The 17002-nt window shown below is 36.7% G+C and overlaps 1 protein-coding gene and 1 long non-coding RNA gene across 3 annotated transcripts in view; one reads left to right on the forward strand and one right to left on the reverse strand.

Annotated features, from left to right (window-relative positions):
* The window catches only part of LOC104910997, a 28770-nt gene extending 13871 nt beyond the window's left edge, over window positions 1-14899 (reverse strand). Inside the window, exons 1-4 of one of the 2 annotated variants that reach the window (XR_004159828.1) lie at window positions 14716-14899; window positions 14107-14179; window positions 10704-10956; window positions 1272-1366 (exon numbers count right to left, since the gene is read on the reverse strand). This is a non-coding gene — a long non-coding RNA (uncharacterized LOC104910997). The remainder of the gene's footprint in view (window positions 1-1271; window positions 1367-10703; window positions 10957-14106; window positions 14180-14715) is intronic. The other variant, XR_002114967.1, reaches the window with a different exon arrangement.
* OLFML1 (olfactomedin like 1) lies at window positions 132-8630 on the forward strand. The gene is given in 4 exon segments (XM_010710969.3): window positions 132-566; window positions 1609-1864; window positions 1867-1896; window positions 6770-8630. Coding segments are annotated over 4 exon segments (1194 nt in total). The 5' UTR covers window positions 132-437; the 3' UTR covers window positions 7549-8630.
* Window positions 14900-17002: the final 2103 nt, after the last annotated feature.

Here is a 17002-nt window from a genome sequence, read left to right on the forward strand (position 1 = left end):
TCAGTGACTTTGAAGTTGCATTGATTTACACCAAGTTTATCCTGCACAGTTCTGGTTACATGGGAAGGCAAATGGGAGGAAAAGGAGGGGAAAGAAATTATTTTTATTTGTATTTAATGAAATTTGGCTTACAGGCTTTATGTGACTCAGTACTGAACATCTGGGATTGATCATAGGATCACAAACTGGAAAGCAGTCATCTGGCTTCTAGAAATACAACTTTCAGTTCCTGCTCCACAACTTTTTTTTTTTTTTTAATGATAAACTGAACTGCAACAGCCATTTTAAGTCTTCTTAATAACTGTAGCCTCGTTATTTTCCACATTGTGGCATCTGACAACTATATTAAATTTTATTTAATTCTGGAGTGGCAGTGAGGGTTGCACTCTGTACGTATATTAATTCAATATTTTTTCCCTTCAAGATTTAATTAAACAATGATCATCGTGGGACTTCATTTTTTGTTAGTCCCATTCTTCATCAAAAACATCATGGGAGAGGCCCAATATATAATGCAAGATGCAGCACTGATGAACTACATAGACCAGCGTATCCTATCTTTAGAGGTATGTGCTACTTATATAATTTAGTAATACTGCCTAAGTACGGTGTTGAAAATGCATTGAGGGGGTGAGAGAGGATAAATACTGAAGTGTTTGTATTCTAATCAGTATCAGGAAGATAAGTTTCCAGCTTTTCCAAATAAGTACAGTTAAGTAAAACTGTTGCTAACCCTTTAGCTATAATGACTGCCAGTTATTATTTATTGTACAGTATCATTTCATGGAGTTATATTTTACGGCATTATCACTTGTTTGTTTTTTTCACACCATCAGTGAAACTTAGCCAAATATGCAAGTGTTTAACATCAGTTAAACATCAGATGGAGTCAGTCCATCTGAAGGAATGGTATAATGATACTGTTACCACTAGAACTGCTGTCAGTTACTAAGGAGACAGAAAACAATGCCCAATAACTTTCTGTGTAAAGATAAACATGGTCAAGAGAGTAACTTAAGATACATTTGTGTAGAACAAATCCTTGAATTGGGATTTGAAATATTCCTCTTGCAGCTGCAAGACAGAAACAGGTCTTTGCCTTAAACTATATGAAAATATCAGTGCCTCTTAATATTTGCAGAATTATAAGTCTTCTACAGACAGCTAAATTTAAATTCACCCAATCAGGCACTTTTTTTTGTTTTTTTTTTTTTTAAATACAGCCAACTTTGGGGGGGGAAAAAAAAAACAACAAGAAAACAAAATACTACCTCATGTCAGAATTTCCTTCTTCCCAAAACCACACTAAGTAGGACTCTGGTCAGAAGAGGGCTATTTATGTGAAATGTTCAGGCTTGTAGATTTCCTGCAGAAAAAAATTTTGAGACTGTTTCACCAGTAATCCTACAGGAACAGTTTCAGGAAAGCAAGTAGGCAGAGATCACGTGTCCTTAAGACTCTGGCTATTCCTACTCTCTAAGCAGCAGCAGACCAATGTTTTCAAATAGAAGGTGGAACTGTAAAGGAGGAGATAACAGAAATTAAGTAATTGTGAATTAGACTGACATCTATACAAAATATGTGTTTCTATGTAAACTCTTTCTCAAGAACAGACTGAAAAAATGCAACCAAGACATACTGGATTATGTTGAAGAATTTCAAGACTTTTCAAAGATGGTACTGTCACGTCTGTCAGGACTGAACAGTTACAAGACTGAGGTTAAAGATGAAGTAGAGAATTTGCTAACAAGAGTTGAACGAGCACAGAGGGACATTGACTATTTTGGATCTGTGAGAGATTCTAAGATGTGCGTAGAAGTAGATGAAGATCTCGTGAAACAGCAGCTATTAGAAGAAGCAGAAGAAAAAAGGAACTTAAAGTCATGCTTAATGCAAGTAAGAACAGATCACTTGCAGGGATAACAGATTTTCACAAGTTACACGAATATCAAACATAATATGGTTTTCACATGTAAATACTAGTCTTTGAAAAAAAGTACATGTTTTATATGTGTGGGAGGGGGACATAGGGAAGAACAGTCCAAATGTTTATTTTGCATAAACCTGATGTATCAGGTTTACTCTTTGAAAGCTTTTACTACAAAATTAAAACCAACAAAACAAAACAACAAAACAACAACAACAAAAAAAACAAACAACCATGTTCTTGCAAAGTCCCACAACAATCGAGCAATTGCCACTGCATTTCCACTGTATTGAGGAATCGGTGTTGGTATTTGTTTTTTGTACTGGCAAGAAATCAAAGCTTTAAAAGTGAACTCAAGTTTTTATTAACTTAATTCAGTACTACATTTTCCTTCTATTTTGCTGCCCTCTTCTGTTATTTTGTTATCCATCTCCCCCACTGTGTACTTCATCAACAGAGCACAGTGGATTAGCTACGACCAAAGTTCAATTCTAATTTGAAAGTTAAAGTGTAAGGTATCCATTATGAAGAAAATACTCAACGTCCCCAAACAAACTAATTTGATCATTATAAAACATCTTTATGTTATTTTAATTAATGATATATACACAATATATCATTTACGTCTATTTGATGTAGTCTGTACATTCAAATGTAGCAACAGTTACAGGAGATAGACAGTTCTTTTAAGCTGCTAGGTAAAGATCTCTAGCATCAATTATACAATTCCACTAGCTTCAAAAGAAATGTGCTGAATTAATTTTACAAATAAGTTCACACTTCTTTAGGCTTTTCCAGCAATGGAGCATTAATGCAGATGGTAACAGAAGTGACCACCAATTCTGCTTCTAAACTCTACTACTATAGTGTTTGAGAGATCTGAATATCAAGACTTCCTTCTTTCCAGGTGTACTTTTTTCTGAACATTAGAGGATTTTAAGTTGTCTGTAGTAAAGACACTTGGAAAATCATTTTTCTGAGAGTTTCTGAGGGGGAAAAGTCCCTTTTTAAATGTTATTACTTTTTATTTTATTGCAGCAGTTCACAGTAACTTTCTGCTAATGCTTGCCCCACTGAAGGGAAACTACTCACTGTGTAGATTTTAAAGTACTTAGGAGCTAGATATTCACAACTCCAACACACAGTAACTCTGTCTCTATTACCATATAGAACCCAGAAGTTTGGGTTTTTTGTTTTGCTGAAGCACTCTGAGATTGGCAATTTTAAATAAATAAAAGCTAAAAATAAAGTCCAACTAACTTTGGTTCAAGCTCATATACACTTGAAGATAAATATTATATATATTCTATTATATATACATATGTATACACACAGGTACATGTGTACATAATGATTATTCTTACATTCAGTAGTTGATACCATATTCTGTTTTGCCCTGCTTTGGGTGGAATTGGTAAATTCTCTTCTGCATATTATAAGGCTTGTTAATAGAAGGCCCGGATAATGAGGATAATTTTTGGTATACTTTCTGCTCATTGTGCTTGTTAGTTCCTTAGTTCCATCCAGCAAGATGTTAGGAAAGCCAATTTGAGATAACAAAGAGAAACACTTCACAGATTTCAGACAGTAATCCAGTTATTTGGTGCATTTCTCCTGTAGATGAGGAGCGCATTGCTAACACCTACTAGATATTTTAACTTAATGATTTTAGTTATTTTAATGTATCTAATCAATAAACACTAGTTCCAAGAAAGCTGTTGTAGATTGCTGGAGAAAGCTGCAACCAGAGTAAGGGACTTCCAGCAAAAAGTCCAAATGCTTTAGCTGCAATAATATAGCAGTGCTTTCGTAGAGGATATCAGTACACACAAATTACATAATGCTTGATTTCTAAAGGCAAATGGAATCTTGCCAATGACTTCAATAAGTTCACATCAGGCCAGTAAGGGAACTGTTTTTTGCTTTCTCCATTTCATCTACTGCCAGAACTTCCTGCCTTAAGGCTTTTTTTGTTCTGTTTACTAAAATGGCTGCACTTAAAGGCAATTCATTAAACTTCAAATAGTGTCTCTTGTAATTTGAATACTTTTGGTAAACAAGCTTGTTAATATGCTTTGCAGAACAGTTTTTTTTTCTTCCTCCCCGGAAAGACAGTACCCAATAAAATACTCTAAATACTTGGGTCTTCACAAACTTAGTGCTTCTTGGTCTTAAACTGTGCAAAAAGCATACAAAACGCAACAAAGCCAAAACAATCACAGAATTGTAGGGGTTGGTAGGGATCTCTAGAGATCATCAAGTCCAGCTCCTCTGCTAAGGCAGGTTTCTTACAGTAGGTCACACAGGCAGGCATCTGGGTGGTTCTTGAATATCTCCAGAGAAAGAGACTCCACAACCTCTCTGGGCAGCCAGGGCTCCGTCCCTCTGCCAGTAAAGAAGCTCTTCCTTGAATTAGTGAGGAACTTTCTGTTCTTCCAATTTCTGCCCACTGTTCCTTGTTCTACTGATGATCCTCTTAGTGACAAGAGCACACTGCCTGCTCACTGCCAATCTGTTGTACGCCAAGATGCCCAAGTTCTTCTCTGCAGAGCTTCTCTCCAGCAGGCCAGCCTCCAACCTTACTGACATATGTAGTTATTCCTACCCAGGTGCAAGACCTTTGTTGAACCTTGCTCTTGATGAGTCCACATCAGATTCCTCTCTACCCATCTCTCTAATCTTGTCCAGGTCTCACTGAATGGCAGCACAGCCTACCAGTGTCAGATACTCCTCCCAGCTTTGTATCATCAGTAAACTTATGAAGACTAGACTCTACCCCTTCCTCCAGGTAATTGATAAAGATGTTGAACAAGATCTGACCCAGCACCAACCCCTGGGGAACACTGCTGGTTACAGGCCTCCAACCATTCTGCACTGCTGATGACAACCCTCTGAGCTCTGTCAGTCAGCCAGTTCTCAACCCACTTTACAGTCCATTCTTATCTATCCCACACTTTCTAATCTTCATTACAAGGATGCTGTGGGAGACGGTCAGATACATTGCTGAAGTCAAGATACACGACATCCACTGCTCTCCCACCATCTACTCTGCTGGTGATGACATTATAGAAAGCTACCAGGTCAGTCAAGCATGGTTTCCCCTTGGTGAATCCATGTTAACTACTCCTGACAACTTTCTTCTCTAATTGCTTGATGATGGCATTCAGAACAAGTTGCTTCATCCAGGGTTGGAGGTGAAGCTGACTGGCCCGTAGTTGCCTAGATCCATACTTCTTGACCTTTTTGAAGACTGATGTGACATTGACTATCCTCCAGTCCTCAGAGACTTCTCCCATTCTCCAAGACATTTCAAAGATGACAAAGTGGTTTGCCAATCATTTATGCCAGCTCCCTCAGCACATGTGAGTGATCTCACTGGGGCTCATGTATTTCTGAGCCCATGATTTTGGCTCTCTGATTAGATCCACATGGACCAAGGGAATTCCACCTCCCAGACTCTCTCCCTTACCTCCAGGGTCTGGACTCTTGAAGAGCAACGTTAGTAGTAAAGACTGAAGCAAAGAAGGCATTCAGTATCTCCATCTTCTCAACATCCCCATTACCTGGGCATCCACCTCATTCACACATTTTCCATAGTCCTCCTTATACTACCAACATACTTTAAAAAGCCTATGTTATCCTTGACATCCTTTGAAATATACAATTCCAAGCAGGTCTTTAGCCTTCCTTGTTGAAGGCTCACTTACTACAGTAAAAGCTTTATCCATGATTCCACAGTCATGCTTCTAGCATAAGAATCAGTAACACAAACTACATCTGTTCTTTTCATCTTTGCATCATTAAAGCAATTTAAAAAAATAAATAAATAAAAAAAATCACAGAACATCTTAGGTTGGAGGGGACAAAGATCATCTGGTTCCAGCCTCCTCTACCATGGGTAGGGTTACCAGCCACTAGACCGGGCTATCCAGGATCCCATCAAACCTGGCTTGAAATGCATCCAGATATGGGGCATCCACAACTTCTCTGGGCATCCTGTTCCAGTGTTTCACCACTCTCTAAGAAATTTCTTTGTAACATTTAACCTAATCTCCTCTCTTTTAGTCATTCCCCCTTGTCACATCACTATAAGACCATGTAAAAAGTCCAGCTTTTCATCCATCAGGATGAAGTTCTTCATGACAGACCCGTTCTTCTCCCAGCCTGTATTCACATCTGGGTCTAAGTCAATCTCAAGTGTAACACCTTGTATTTGATCTTGTTAAATGTCATCAAGAACTCATGTGCACACTTTTCAAGCCCGTCCAGGTCCCTCTGGATGGCAGCCCTTCTATCTATGGTGTGAACTGCACCACTCAGCTAACAGAAAAAGAAGCTAACAGAGGATAAGAGAATTCCTAAATGCGTATACACATACACATATCGCATATCAGGAGGATAGATTTTAGCCTGTGTACTTTCAATAGGAAATAAATTTGATTATTTTCTTGCACTGATCTAACATCTCTTTGAAGTCAAAATTATAGCCCTGTAAGAGAATAGATGACAATAATCAGGGAATCACTACTATGTTATCTACCAACTTTCTATCAGGTACATGAACTGAATACTTTTTGAGTAACTCCAGTCTAATAAAGCAGCATGTGTAGCTGAAGGTTTGCTGTTCCTTTGGTAGGAGATGTTAAATATATAATAAAGTTAGGTTCAACACTGTTTAGCATAGCCACATATTTAACAGTGGCCACATAGATTCCATTTTTATTGATATACTCACCTTGGCATTTAGGTTGGTTAAAAAGAAAGTAAATAATTCAAAGAAAGGAAACTATACAATTCAAATATTCTAACTTGATTTTTTTGTTTTTGGGTATTTATTTACAGGTTGTGACCACTTGCTTGCAAGTGTGAAGTCCCTAAAGATGGTCAAGAAGACTGGAGACAAGCATGGTTCTTGGATGAAAGATCCTGGCAAGAAGCATACAAAGATTTATTTATTAAATGGTACTGTGAATAATGTTATTTTTGAATTTCCAAACATCATGACATTCATGGAAAGCAATCATACACTAAAAGCTCGCAGAGTCATCCTGCCATTTCCTTGGGAAGGGACTGGCCACATTATTTATCAGGGTTTCCTATTCTATCACAGACACGGCTCCTTAAATGAAATAATTAAATTCAATATCCAGAAGAGAAATATAGTTGACCGTATGCTACTGCCAGGGGCTGGAAGAATTCCTGCCTATCAACTTTCTCCATCTAAAAAAATAGATCTTGCTATTGATGAGCAAGGGCTCTGGGCAATCCATGCAGAACCAGAGATTGGAGGAAACCTTGTAATTACCAAAATCAACCACATAACCATGTCAGTGGAACACACTTGGGATACAACATGCAGTAGCAAGGATGCTGAAGCAGCTTTCATGGCATGCAACATACTCTATGTTGTGTACAACTTTCCTAGTGGAGGCACCTCTCGCATACAATGTGCATATGATGTTTTGGGTACTGTAAATACTTATGAAATACCAGTATTGCATTTTCCAAAACGTCAGGGTAGCCATTCCACTATTCATTATGATCCCAAGGAAAAGCAGCTCCTTGCTTGGAGTGACGGATCCCAGATTATTTATAAGCTTCAAAACCAGCAAAAAGCTTAGAATCTTGAGCAACTTTTCAAATACATCTAAAAGCTAACAGTCTCATGTCAATGTGGAATTAATATAATTTTGATGAACAATAATGACCATCTGCTACAACTTTCATTTTTTACCACATAAATTAATGCTTACACATGCCAGCGACCTTAAGTTAGCATCCATTTAAAAATATGTAAATTATGTATCCATAAATAAGAATTAAGTCATGAATTAGTACCATATGAGTACATACAAACTAGTCTTAAAAATTACGGTAAAAATACAAATGGGTATGTATATATACACACTAACATATCTCTGACATGTTCTATTCCTATTAAAACTATGCTTTCTGCTTCATTGTCATGGAAATCCATTAAGCCCCTCCTACCAAACACACACTATTTTACTGCCTTCAGTATCTCAGTTCACTGTAAAAAAGAAATCTTTGTCAAAAGGACTGTAAAAATCATATGGTACTGGAGGAGCTATCTATGAAGATCTAATAGCAAAGATTTATCATTTTGCAAAGCAAAGCAGTATACATTCTTACAAACACATGGTTTATGTTTAACATATGATCTTCCTGCACATTATATCAAGGCTATTTCTAAAAATAGATTTTCTAGCCTATTTCCACAAAAATTTCACAATTTTTATTGAATGCATAGCTGCCCAGGCCACTTTTGGTCTAACAAACACATTAGTTGCAGTTAGATATTCCCACTTATCAGCTACAATTTGTCACTTTTCAATTTTTTTCAGTGTATCACTGTTTATTTGTAGGAGGGAACATTCCTATATCTGTTCTGAACCACATGCTGTTGTTTTACTTATCAGTAATTGTTTTCTTTCCACTATCAGCATCTAGTTCTGAGGTACTTTTTCAATATTCCCAAACATTTCTATTGTTCATAGCTAAGTCTTTCTTATCCTGTCCTCTGACTTCAGCAAAATATCTGTACAGAAAATGTGGACAAGATGAGCCCAAGTAGTGCAAGTGAGTGCACATCACTTGCTCCATCCTAGCTTTGCTAGGAACTCCACAGAAATACAGCTTCATTTGCAAAAAACAAACAAACAAAAAACCAAACAAAAAAAAACAAAACAAAACAAAACAAAACAAAACAAAAAAAACACAAAACAGCATACACACACTAGAATCTTGGAAAATACAGATTTTAGCTTGGATTTTAACTGGATATTCATTACACAAAAAAAGTACTAGAAAAGCAATCCATAGAGAACCCATTTTGTTCTTTACACTGAAAGTGCTGATCCGCTTGAAAGATGCTTACACAGAACAAAAATCAGGGAATTATTTTGTAAATGAGTTCCAGAATACAGTTAAAAGAGTATGGACTGAGAGATTACAACAATATTGGTCTGATTTTAGCAAGAGAAAATATCATTCTAAACAGTCTTAATGACTACAGCATTAATTCCATGTTGTAGAGGCCACAAGGAGCAGTTAAAGACATCCTTGGACTTCAAACAAGGAGGGCTGGATATGATTTGCTATGTGACCATAGGTGAAAGGCATATTTAGCCTTTTATTCCTCATCTGTAAAGTTACACATGCAAAATGAAGTATTAACCACCCCTGTAATGCTTTGAGATCCTTACTGTAAAAGGATGTGTAATCTTGACTTAACAAATAAAGGCTTTTGACATAAATATGAATTAAGCTTGCTATTTCAGAAAAGGCATTCCTGAAGGTTCTCTCTGTGTAATAGTGTGTAGAGTACAGCACACTTCATTATTATTCTATATTCAAGATGGTTGTATCAATCAACAACACTCAAAAACTCAGGCTAGGCAGTCTCTGAACCTTGCTGCCTGGGAAATGCAAACCCCATAATAAATTCATAGATGGCCTAATTTTGATAAGAAGTAGGTTCCTGCATGGATGAGCTTTGCGAGGTTACTTCATATCACATTAAAAAGAGACTAAAAGCACTGTCTTTTTAGTTTATTCACAAGGAGTAGCAAAGTTTCAAGACTTTAACTTGAGAAATATATGAATGGTAAAACATCTATAATTTGCAGATGTTAGTAGTGATGTTGATTTGCTGACTGTTTGTGTGCAAACAAGGAAAGAGAACAGAAGGAAACATCACTGAATAAGTCTGCTGCAACTACTTGTAAGGCCTTTAATGACCTGGACTCTGTGTTCTTCCAGGGAATTTACTCCAACAATTCACAAGCAAGCCTCTGGATCATTCTTCTCAAAGCATAAATTCTTGTTTTTTTTTTTTCTTGCTATAATACAACCCCATTCATTTCCTTCACATCTAGAATAAGAACACAAAAGTAACTTTTTTCGACCATAGAGTTAAACAAACCTACAGCCAATCTCAAGGAAGTACCAAAAAAGAATACAAGAAATTGTGCACTTGTAACTGTGCTTTAATGATTCATGCTAGAGGGACTCTCTCTGTGTCAATATCACTGAAGATTTTTCTCACAAGTCCGCCCAATTGATTTTTACTTTAAAGGCCCAGCCCTAAACTGCTTCCACTATCACTGTCCATTTACTACAACAGAAGATTAGAAGGCAAAGCGTCAGTGTAATTTCCCGTGCACATATTCAAATTGAAAATGATACTATCTCATGTAGATACGATGGTTTTCACTTTAGGAGTTGCAGAGGTTTACTTTGGCTTTTTGCTTCTACTGTATTTGTCCAAAAGCAATTTTAACGTATCCGCCAGATGTAAGCAGATTTAATACCATCTTTCCAGTGCCACATCTGCAGTTGGTAGAAGCTTGTACAGAAAAGTTCTTGGTTTTGTTTTCTGGCTGTTGGGGTTATTTTGCTTGTTTGTATTTTGAATAGGTAAAAAAAACAACCTAATTTAAACCCTTAAACGCTCTTAGCTTCTTTCCTGAGTTCACATAAGAAGCGATTACCTGCATTCAGTGATTTCAATTGCAGAGCCAATCAGAAACTGAAGTATGCTCAGAGCATACATCACTATGCAAAGTGTTAACTCCTAAAAAGGTCTAAAAAATACTTCAGTAATTTTTTTTAGCACAAGCAATTTCACTGAATGATATTATAACATGATAGAAAGCATAAGATAGCAGAGCAACAAGATCTTTGGCTACAGTAAGCAAGGTTCGCGTAAATGCGATTGCAGTAGGCACAGAAATAAGAGAAAGAAACTGCTTACTTTTAGAAGGCTTGCAAGGTCCTCAGGTATAGCAGAAATCTCCAGATGAGATGTCCTCACCTCCACTGCCCTTCAATGAGGTCTGAGAAGAGGTGAATGCTGGCTCCAGCCCTTCCAGTCATTCAGTGCATTGCTTGCACCTGAGCTGCCCTAGGTTGGCTCTGCCTTCCCACCAGGTGCTCAATCACTGCTTCAGGTCATGACTCAGCATTTTCACTACACATATTGAATCCACCATTTCAGAAGTTAGTCACTACAGTGAGAAAAAGTTTCAAATAACAAAATCAAGTTCTTAAATTTATAATATCATCTTATGTTACGTATTTTGAATTTTTTTTTCATTAAACATACTAAAAACAATGGGGGTTTTTTGTTTGTTTGTTTGTATGCTTGCTTTTTCTTCCCCAGGTGTTTTTGTTTGTTGGCTTTTTTTGTTTTAAAAATTCTTCAATAGATATAAAGGATGTACATTTGTTCTACCCAAGTAATTTTAAGTTCATTTAAAATGTTGTATATTGTTACATATTATTATTGTTGTATATTATCACCTTGTATATTTATATTTTGACTTGCACAAATGCACACAGAAGCAGGAAAAAAAGCAAGAGCACGCAGCCGCACAAAGATAAAACTTTCAATTCGTATCACTATAGTTTTGCATGTGAAATTGAGCATCCCAAGATGGTAGGGACTCACAAGGATCACTGACACCAACTCCTAGATCCACGCTATACAATTGTCCAACTTAAGCTTATCTTACAGTCGAAAAGAGAACATTTTTTCCAATCCACAATAATTCAGCTACTCCTGCAACATAAACCCCTATAGGTTTATCAGGCATAGCTCTGAAATGCAGGTGGCACAATTAAGTTGTAGCTGATTTCACAAGCCATAGTTTTAGTGACTCCCTTTAAAAGGGCTATAAGGCAAAGAAATAGCAGGTTAAACATATCCTGCTATGTAAACCAAACTTCTTGGTGAAGTGTATATGCAGATTAATAAGTCTGCTGTTATATTTACCTAATGTTATTTGCTACATTGAATTCAAGTGTTCTTATTCATAACGATCACATTTATATTTCATCCTTGATCATGCCTATGCAGATGAACTTGTTTTTTTCTCACAAAACAATCAAACACTAGATGACTGACTGTCCAAGAAAAACAACAAAGAATGTTCATAAACAAGACATGAATACTTTTTGAAAAGGAATGTGCTACATCCACAGGAACAGCAGACAAGCAAGGAAAGTTCAAAGCTGAATTCATATCCCTGTTCATCCCATTACTTCAGGGAAGCAAATATTTATTTTCTTTGTGCATGTTTATACAATTGTAATGAATAAAGTCAGCATTCTAGGTTCTCGGTGAATCATGAACTAGCTTTTATTACTGAACATTACAATTGTGTTTTTTAAAGGAACCCAAAAGGCAAGTCTTATCTGCTTAAAAGCACACAAATATTTGCAGAAAGAAAAACCTGTATGCAATAACAAAAACTTAATTATTTCCCAGGTCGAACACGTGAGTCACAATTCAGATCTATATACAGAAAGTCACCACCTTAAGCAACAGTAACAAGAAAACATTTATTATTGTACTAGGAAGTTTTTGATACTCAGGTGCTCCTTTCAGATTTCCATTTGAACTTACAGAAATAAAGGCATAGCACAGAAGAAACAGTTTCAATTATTAAGCAGATATGAGCATACTCATAACCTTATGTATAGCTGCAATCAATGTGAAATCACAAGATTCAGAAGTCACTTGCAACACAGGTTTCCTCACAACTTCAAAATGAGATCTGCATATCTTGCAGGAGCCATCAAATACACTAGATATGTATCCTAATTTGAGTGAAAACAGTAAGGCGATTTGTTTTGGCCCTACAGAAGAAAGGAAGTTTTTTATATAGCTGACATTATTTATCAACCCTCACTAATGCTTCCCAATTTATATAAGATATGCTATAAAGTCTGAAGTCTAGTTTCTTAACAACTAGTTTTTAAGTTTATGGGTAATATAAATAAAATTTAATTGTTTGTAGTCAGGTTTTTTTACTATGATATGTTCAGTTTCCTATAGTAGTTAATTTAAATATAAGAACTTCACAGATTTTTCCTTTTATTTCCAAAAAGCTAGTCAAAGTATGATGACCAAGATGTAGGTAGACACTTATCAATAAGGTCTATTGCTTAAAGACAGAACAAACATAGTAAAGACACATTAACTTTAAAAAAAAAGTATGAACTGCTGAAATTCTGCAGTGTGATAGAAAAATATATATTTTATGTGCTAGCTTCAATTTCAGAAAACCAGCATGTGAGGATTGGTTCAAATACAACAGTCAGGGACACAAATAATGGACAGAAGCCACTAGCATTCAGAAGACCTCATATACACAAAGATCTGAAGCAAGGTACTCTCACTTCCACTGCCAACACTTAAGGGAGGTCTGGGAAGGGATGGATCCTGGCTCCAGCCCTTCCGGTCACTCAAATGCACTGCAGGCAGCTGAGCTCTCCTGGATTGGCCCTGCCTTCCCACCAGGTGCTCAATCACTGGTTCAGGCCATGACTTAGCATTTCCAGTACAACAGGAAATGTACATTTTGTATGTTACAGGTTACAAGCCCCCAAGGAAACTGAAAATCTAGGATTTCCTTTTAAATATCAGTCATGGCCAATCCCTTAAAACTTCCAAGCTACTCATGCTAAGGCACACATATGCAGGTTATCAACTACTGGATCCAAGGCAACAATAACTAGAGACCTACTACCTTTCTGTTGGTGATTGTTTGGTTGTGGGCTTGTTGGAGTTCTCCTGTGGTAGATTTTAGTGACTGCTGGCAGGCTGAACTTTAAGATAATTTTAAGACATGTATCAGCCAAAGACTTCATTATACCTGACAGACATATTTCCTGATCTTTTTTAAATTTCCATAGAAAGTATTGTTTCTTTACTGTGTGGAGACATATTTTAGCAAACATCAGAAAATACTAACAAAAGAAAGCTGAACAGTAAACAATCTGAGAGCTCAGGCATGTGACTGAATTATTGCACCTCAGCTGAATCACACTAACTGACCTTGCCTGCTCTTGCAAAAGCAGAGGTCAGATGAAAGCCGTTTAAGCTAATCTTTACTGCCTGGGAGCTGCAACAAGTTTCACATAGTGGTTTGCTTTTGTAGCTAGGTAAAAGATATTTTGTTATACCAGACTAAATGAATTGTGATACCAAATGAAATATACTGTAGATGTTTGAGGACTTTCTCTAAAAGAAAGAGGAAGTGATAGCTTCTGCATTTGTATGATAATGAGATAAAGAACTGCATGGTAACAGCCATCAAAGTCAGAAGTGATCAAGAGTTCTGTCTGGAAAAAGAATAGAGACAGACTCTTACCTTCCACCTCAGAATACGCGGGTAAGACAAACTTGGAATTATCCTGTTGTTATGGGCTCTCCTATGTTTGAAGCTAGAGGATTAAAGAAGAAAACTTTTAAATACTCACAGAAGATATATATTACTTGACTCAAGCCTAAATGCTAGCTGGAAACATTTGCCAGTGCTTAATAGAACAGTGGATATCTTCATGATAAAGAAACAACTTAATAACGTCTTGATATTGAAATTACTTTCTAGCATGTATTTTTTTCTACCATGCAAAAAGGCTTCAAACAAATCTGGACAAACACCAAATTCCACAGCATTCAGAGTTCAGTTTGACTGAAGCGAGTCCCATGACTCCAAATGGCCTCAGTATAGGAAATGGAATAACAGTTTATGTGGTAGTGTATTCTCTATGTGTGATCTCAGAGTAGCTTACAGTAAAAATTTCATTTTCCAATCCGTATTAAGAGGGCCTTTGCCTGGTGGTGAGAATGGAGGCAGATGTTTTGAACAGCCGTGCCTGCCTGAAAAGGCTGCACCTGCCCTCCATTGGACTTTCATGAATTACGGTAGGATTGCCAACCCTTAAATAGCTACAAAACATATAGGCCGAGCGATTACCTGGTAACCAAGAATTGTTAGTTCTGTGCACTTTCTCGAGATCGTTCGTACTTCTTCTAAAAGATGAACGCTAGATGGAGCTAGGACCTTGTAGCGCTACTGGCAAAATTTAGGTAGTTACAGCTGTCTGACGTAAAATCCCAACTAATTAAATTCTAGCAGCCAGATCAATGGCTCTTTTAAATGTGTTTTAAAATGCTGAATAAAAGTAATGGTACATTTCTAGAAGCATTTTACGAACTGCCCATTTAGAATTTCTAGAATATAAACAGAAGACTGGGAAAAAAAATATTTAGTATTCTCTAGGAAAACTATATGCAAAGCAATCAAAATTAGTGTATTTCATCTGCCCTAACACAAGATATCTGAAAAGATGATGGTGTTCTAATTAGAGGGGAAAAAATAGTAAGTTTGGTGTTAGATACAAATATCTCTATCTATCCAGTAAGATTTCAAGATTAATTTTATGCAGAGACAAACTATTTTTATTTAAACTCTCATCTAGAATATTTCACCTTAAGTCTACTAAATAGGAAAACAGAAAAAAAACTGCAACAAATCTTATTCATTTTCAATGGACATATGCTTAAAAACATTTCAAAGAGTGTGAGAATGCTTTCCACCTGTGCAGAGAAAATTGGTAACATACCTGGCAACAAATCTCTCTTAAAGATAAGGCAGGGTAAGCTTTCTAATGAAACATTATGGATTAGCTGTATGGAGTCAACGGGGGAGGATTATCTACTCCATGATTTCCAGTGTACAGCTTATTTAACCAAATTTACATGAAAGGAAACCTCTGAGTATTTAAAACTGCTTCTTTTTTCAGAGACACTGTTACACTGTGCATATAGTTTCCAGTCCTGCATCTCGATACTTACACTTTATGTTTTAATGTTGATATTTCATATAAGACACAACCTGTGAATGACTGCTGTGATTTGGGGAAAGAATCAAAATTTCATTGCAGCTAACCTTTAAGTATCTTCTGGGAAGAAAAAAAAAAAAAAACTAGGTAAAGAAGGACATATCTTGTAAGCACACTTAGTAAGTTGGTTTAAAAAAATAGAATTGTTGGGACTGAATTTTAACTACATTTCTTGAAGATAATTACTCTCTTAATAAACCGTAATTTTAAGATTTTAAAAAACACTTCAGCAAACATAGCAGCAATCTGGACTACAGTGCAATGGTAATTATATCTTGGTGAGATAAATTGTTAAAGAGCAATATCTGGGAGCTGACAGACATCTCTCCACTGATTTCAAACATGGAAGAAATGAAAACAGTCCATAGAGCACTATCCAGCAGTGTTCTCTTCCGGGTTCCCTACTTGTTTTTTTTCATAAGTCTTTTTTGAGGAGGATGATTCTGCTCTCCCTTAATAAGCTTCATTGTTACATATAAGATGCAAAGACTTAACACAGCTAGCTTTGTGACAGTAATATGTCTGCACTACTGCAGAAAGAAACCACTCTTACTGAAGGAGGGATTTATGGAATGGTAATTAGCCTGGTAATAGGCCAGGACAGCTGAGGTAGAGCTTCTGCAAACTGCTACAGTGAGAGAGAGACATAGAATTAGCCCATTTCTGTGAAAATGGCATTCAACACAACATAGGATAAACAGGAACACACTAAAGTTAGCCCAAAATTTGGATTCTCTCCAATGGTATATTATGTAAGTATGAGCAACCCATATCTCATAGATAATGATGTAAAATGATAACAGTGAATTCTGCAGCAATGGCAGGATGCCATTTTGTATTTTGCACTTTGTGCCAATCAAACTCCGTGCTTCTACCCTTTACTGCTACCCAAGTGAGTGACAGTAATTGCACAGCCACTGTTCCAAGTCCTGTCCCTTCACAAAACTCAGGCTGGGCCACACCCTGGGTATGTGCCAGCAAGGCCTCAACAATTCCAGCTCAGCTGTGAACAAGAGAGGAGGTAACAAAGCTACATAGCTGTAAAGGGGTATATGAGTTCCCAGGTGGTGCTTTCATCATGTGGAAAGTCACCTGGGCACATCCCTAACTAGTCAGCAAGGCTAGCTAGGGAAAAGAAGAAGAAAAAATGATGTTGAAAAAATTTCTGAGCTTTGCCCGGGAGGATCCAAACTCCACTGATAGTGAAACAATACTGCAACAAGTATTGCTATAGTAATAGTTTTTACTATCCACATTGTGAAAGATATGTGCTATCAAACATTATAAAGTTGACCACACCTCCATATGACCTATTTAATATGATTACCTCAAAACTGAGAGGTAGACAAAGAAAAATTC

Source organism: Meleagris gallopavo, chromosome 5 (assembly GCF_000146605.3).
Source record: "Meleagris gallopavo isolate NT-WF06-2002-E0010 breed Aviagen turkey brand Nicholas breeding stock chromosome 5, Turkey_5.1, whole genome shotgun sequence".
In the NCBI taxonomy this organism is placed as follows: domain Eukaryota; kingdom Metazoa; phylum Chordata; class Aves; order Galliformes; family Phasianidae; genus Meleagris; species Meleagris gallopavo.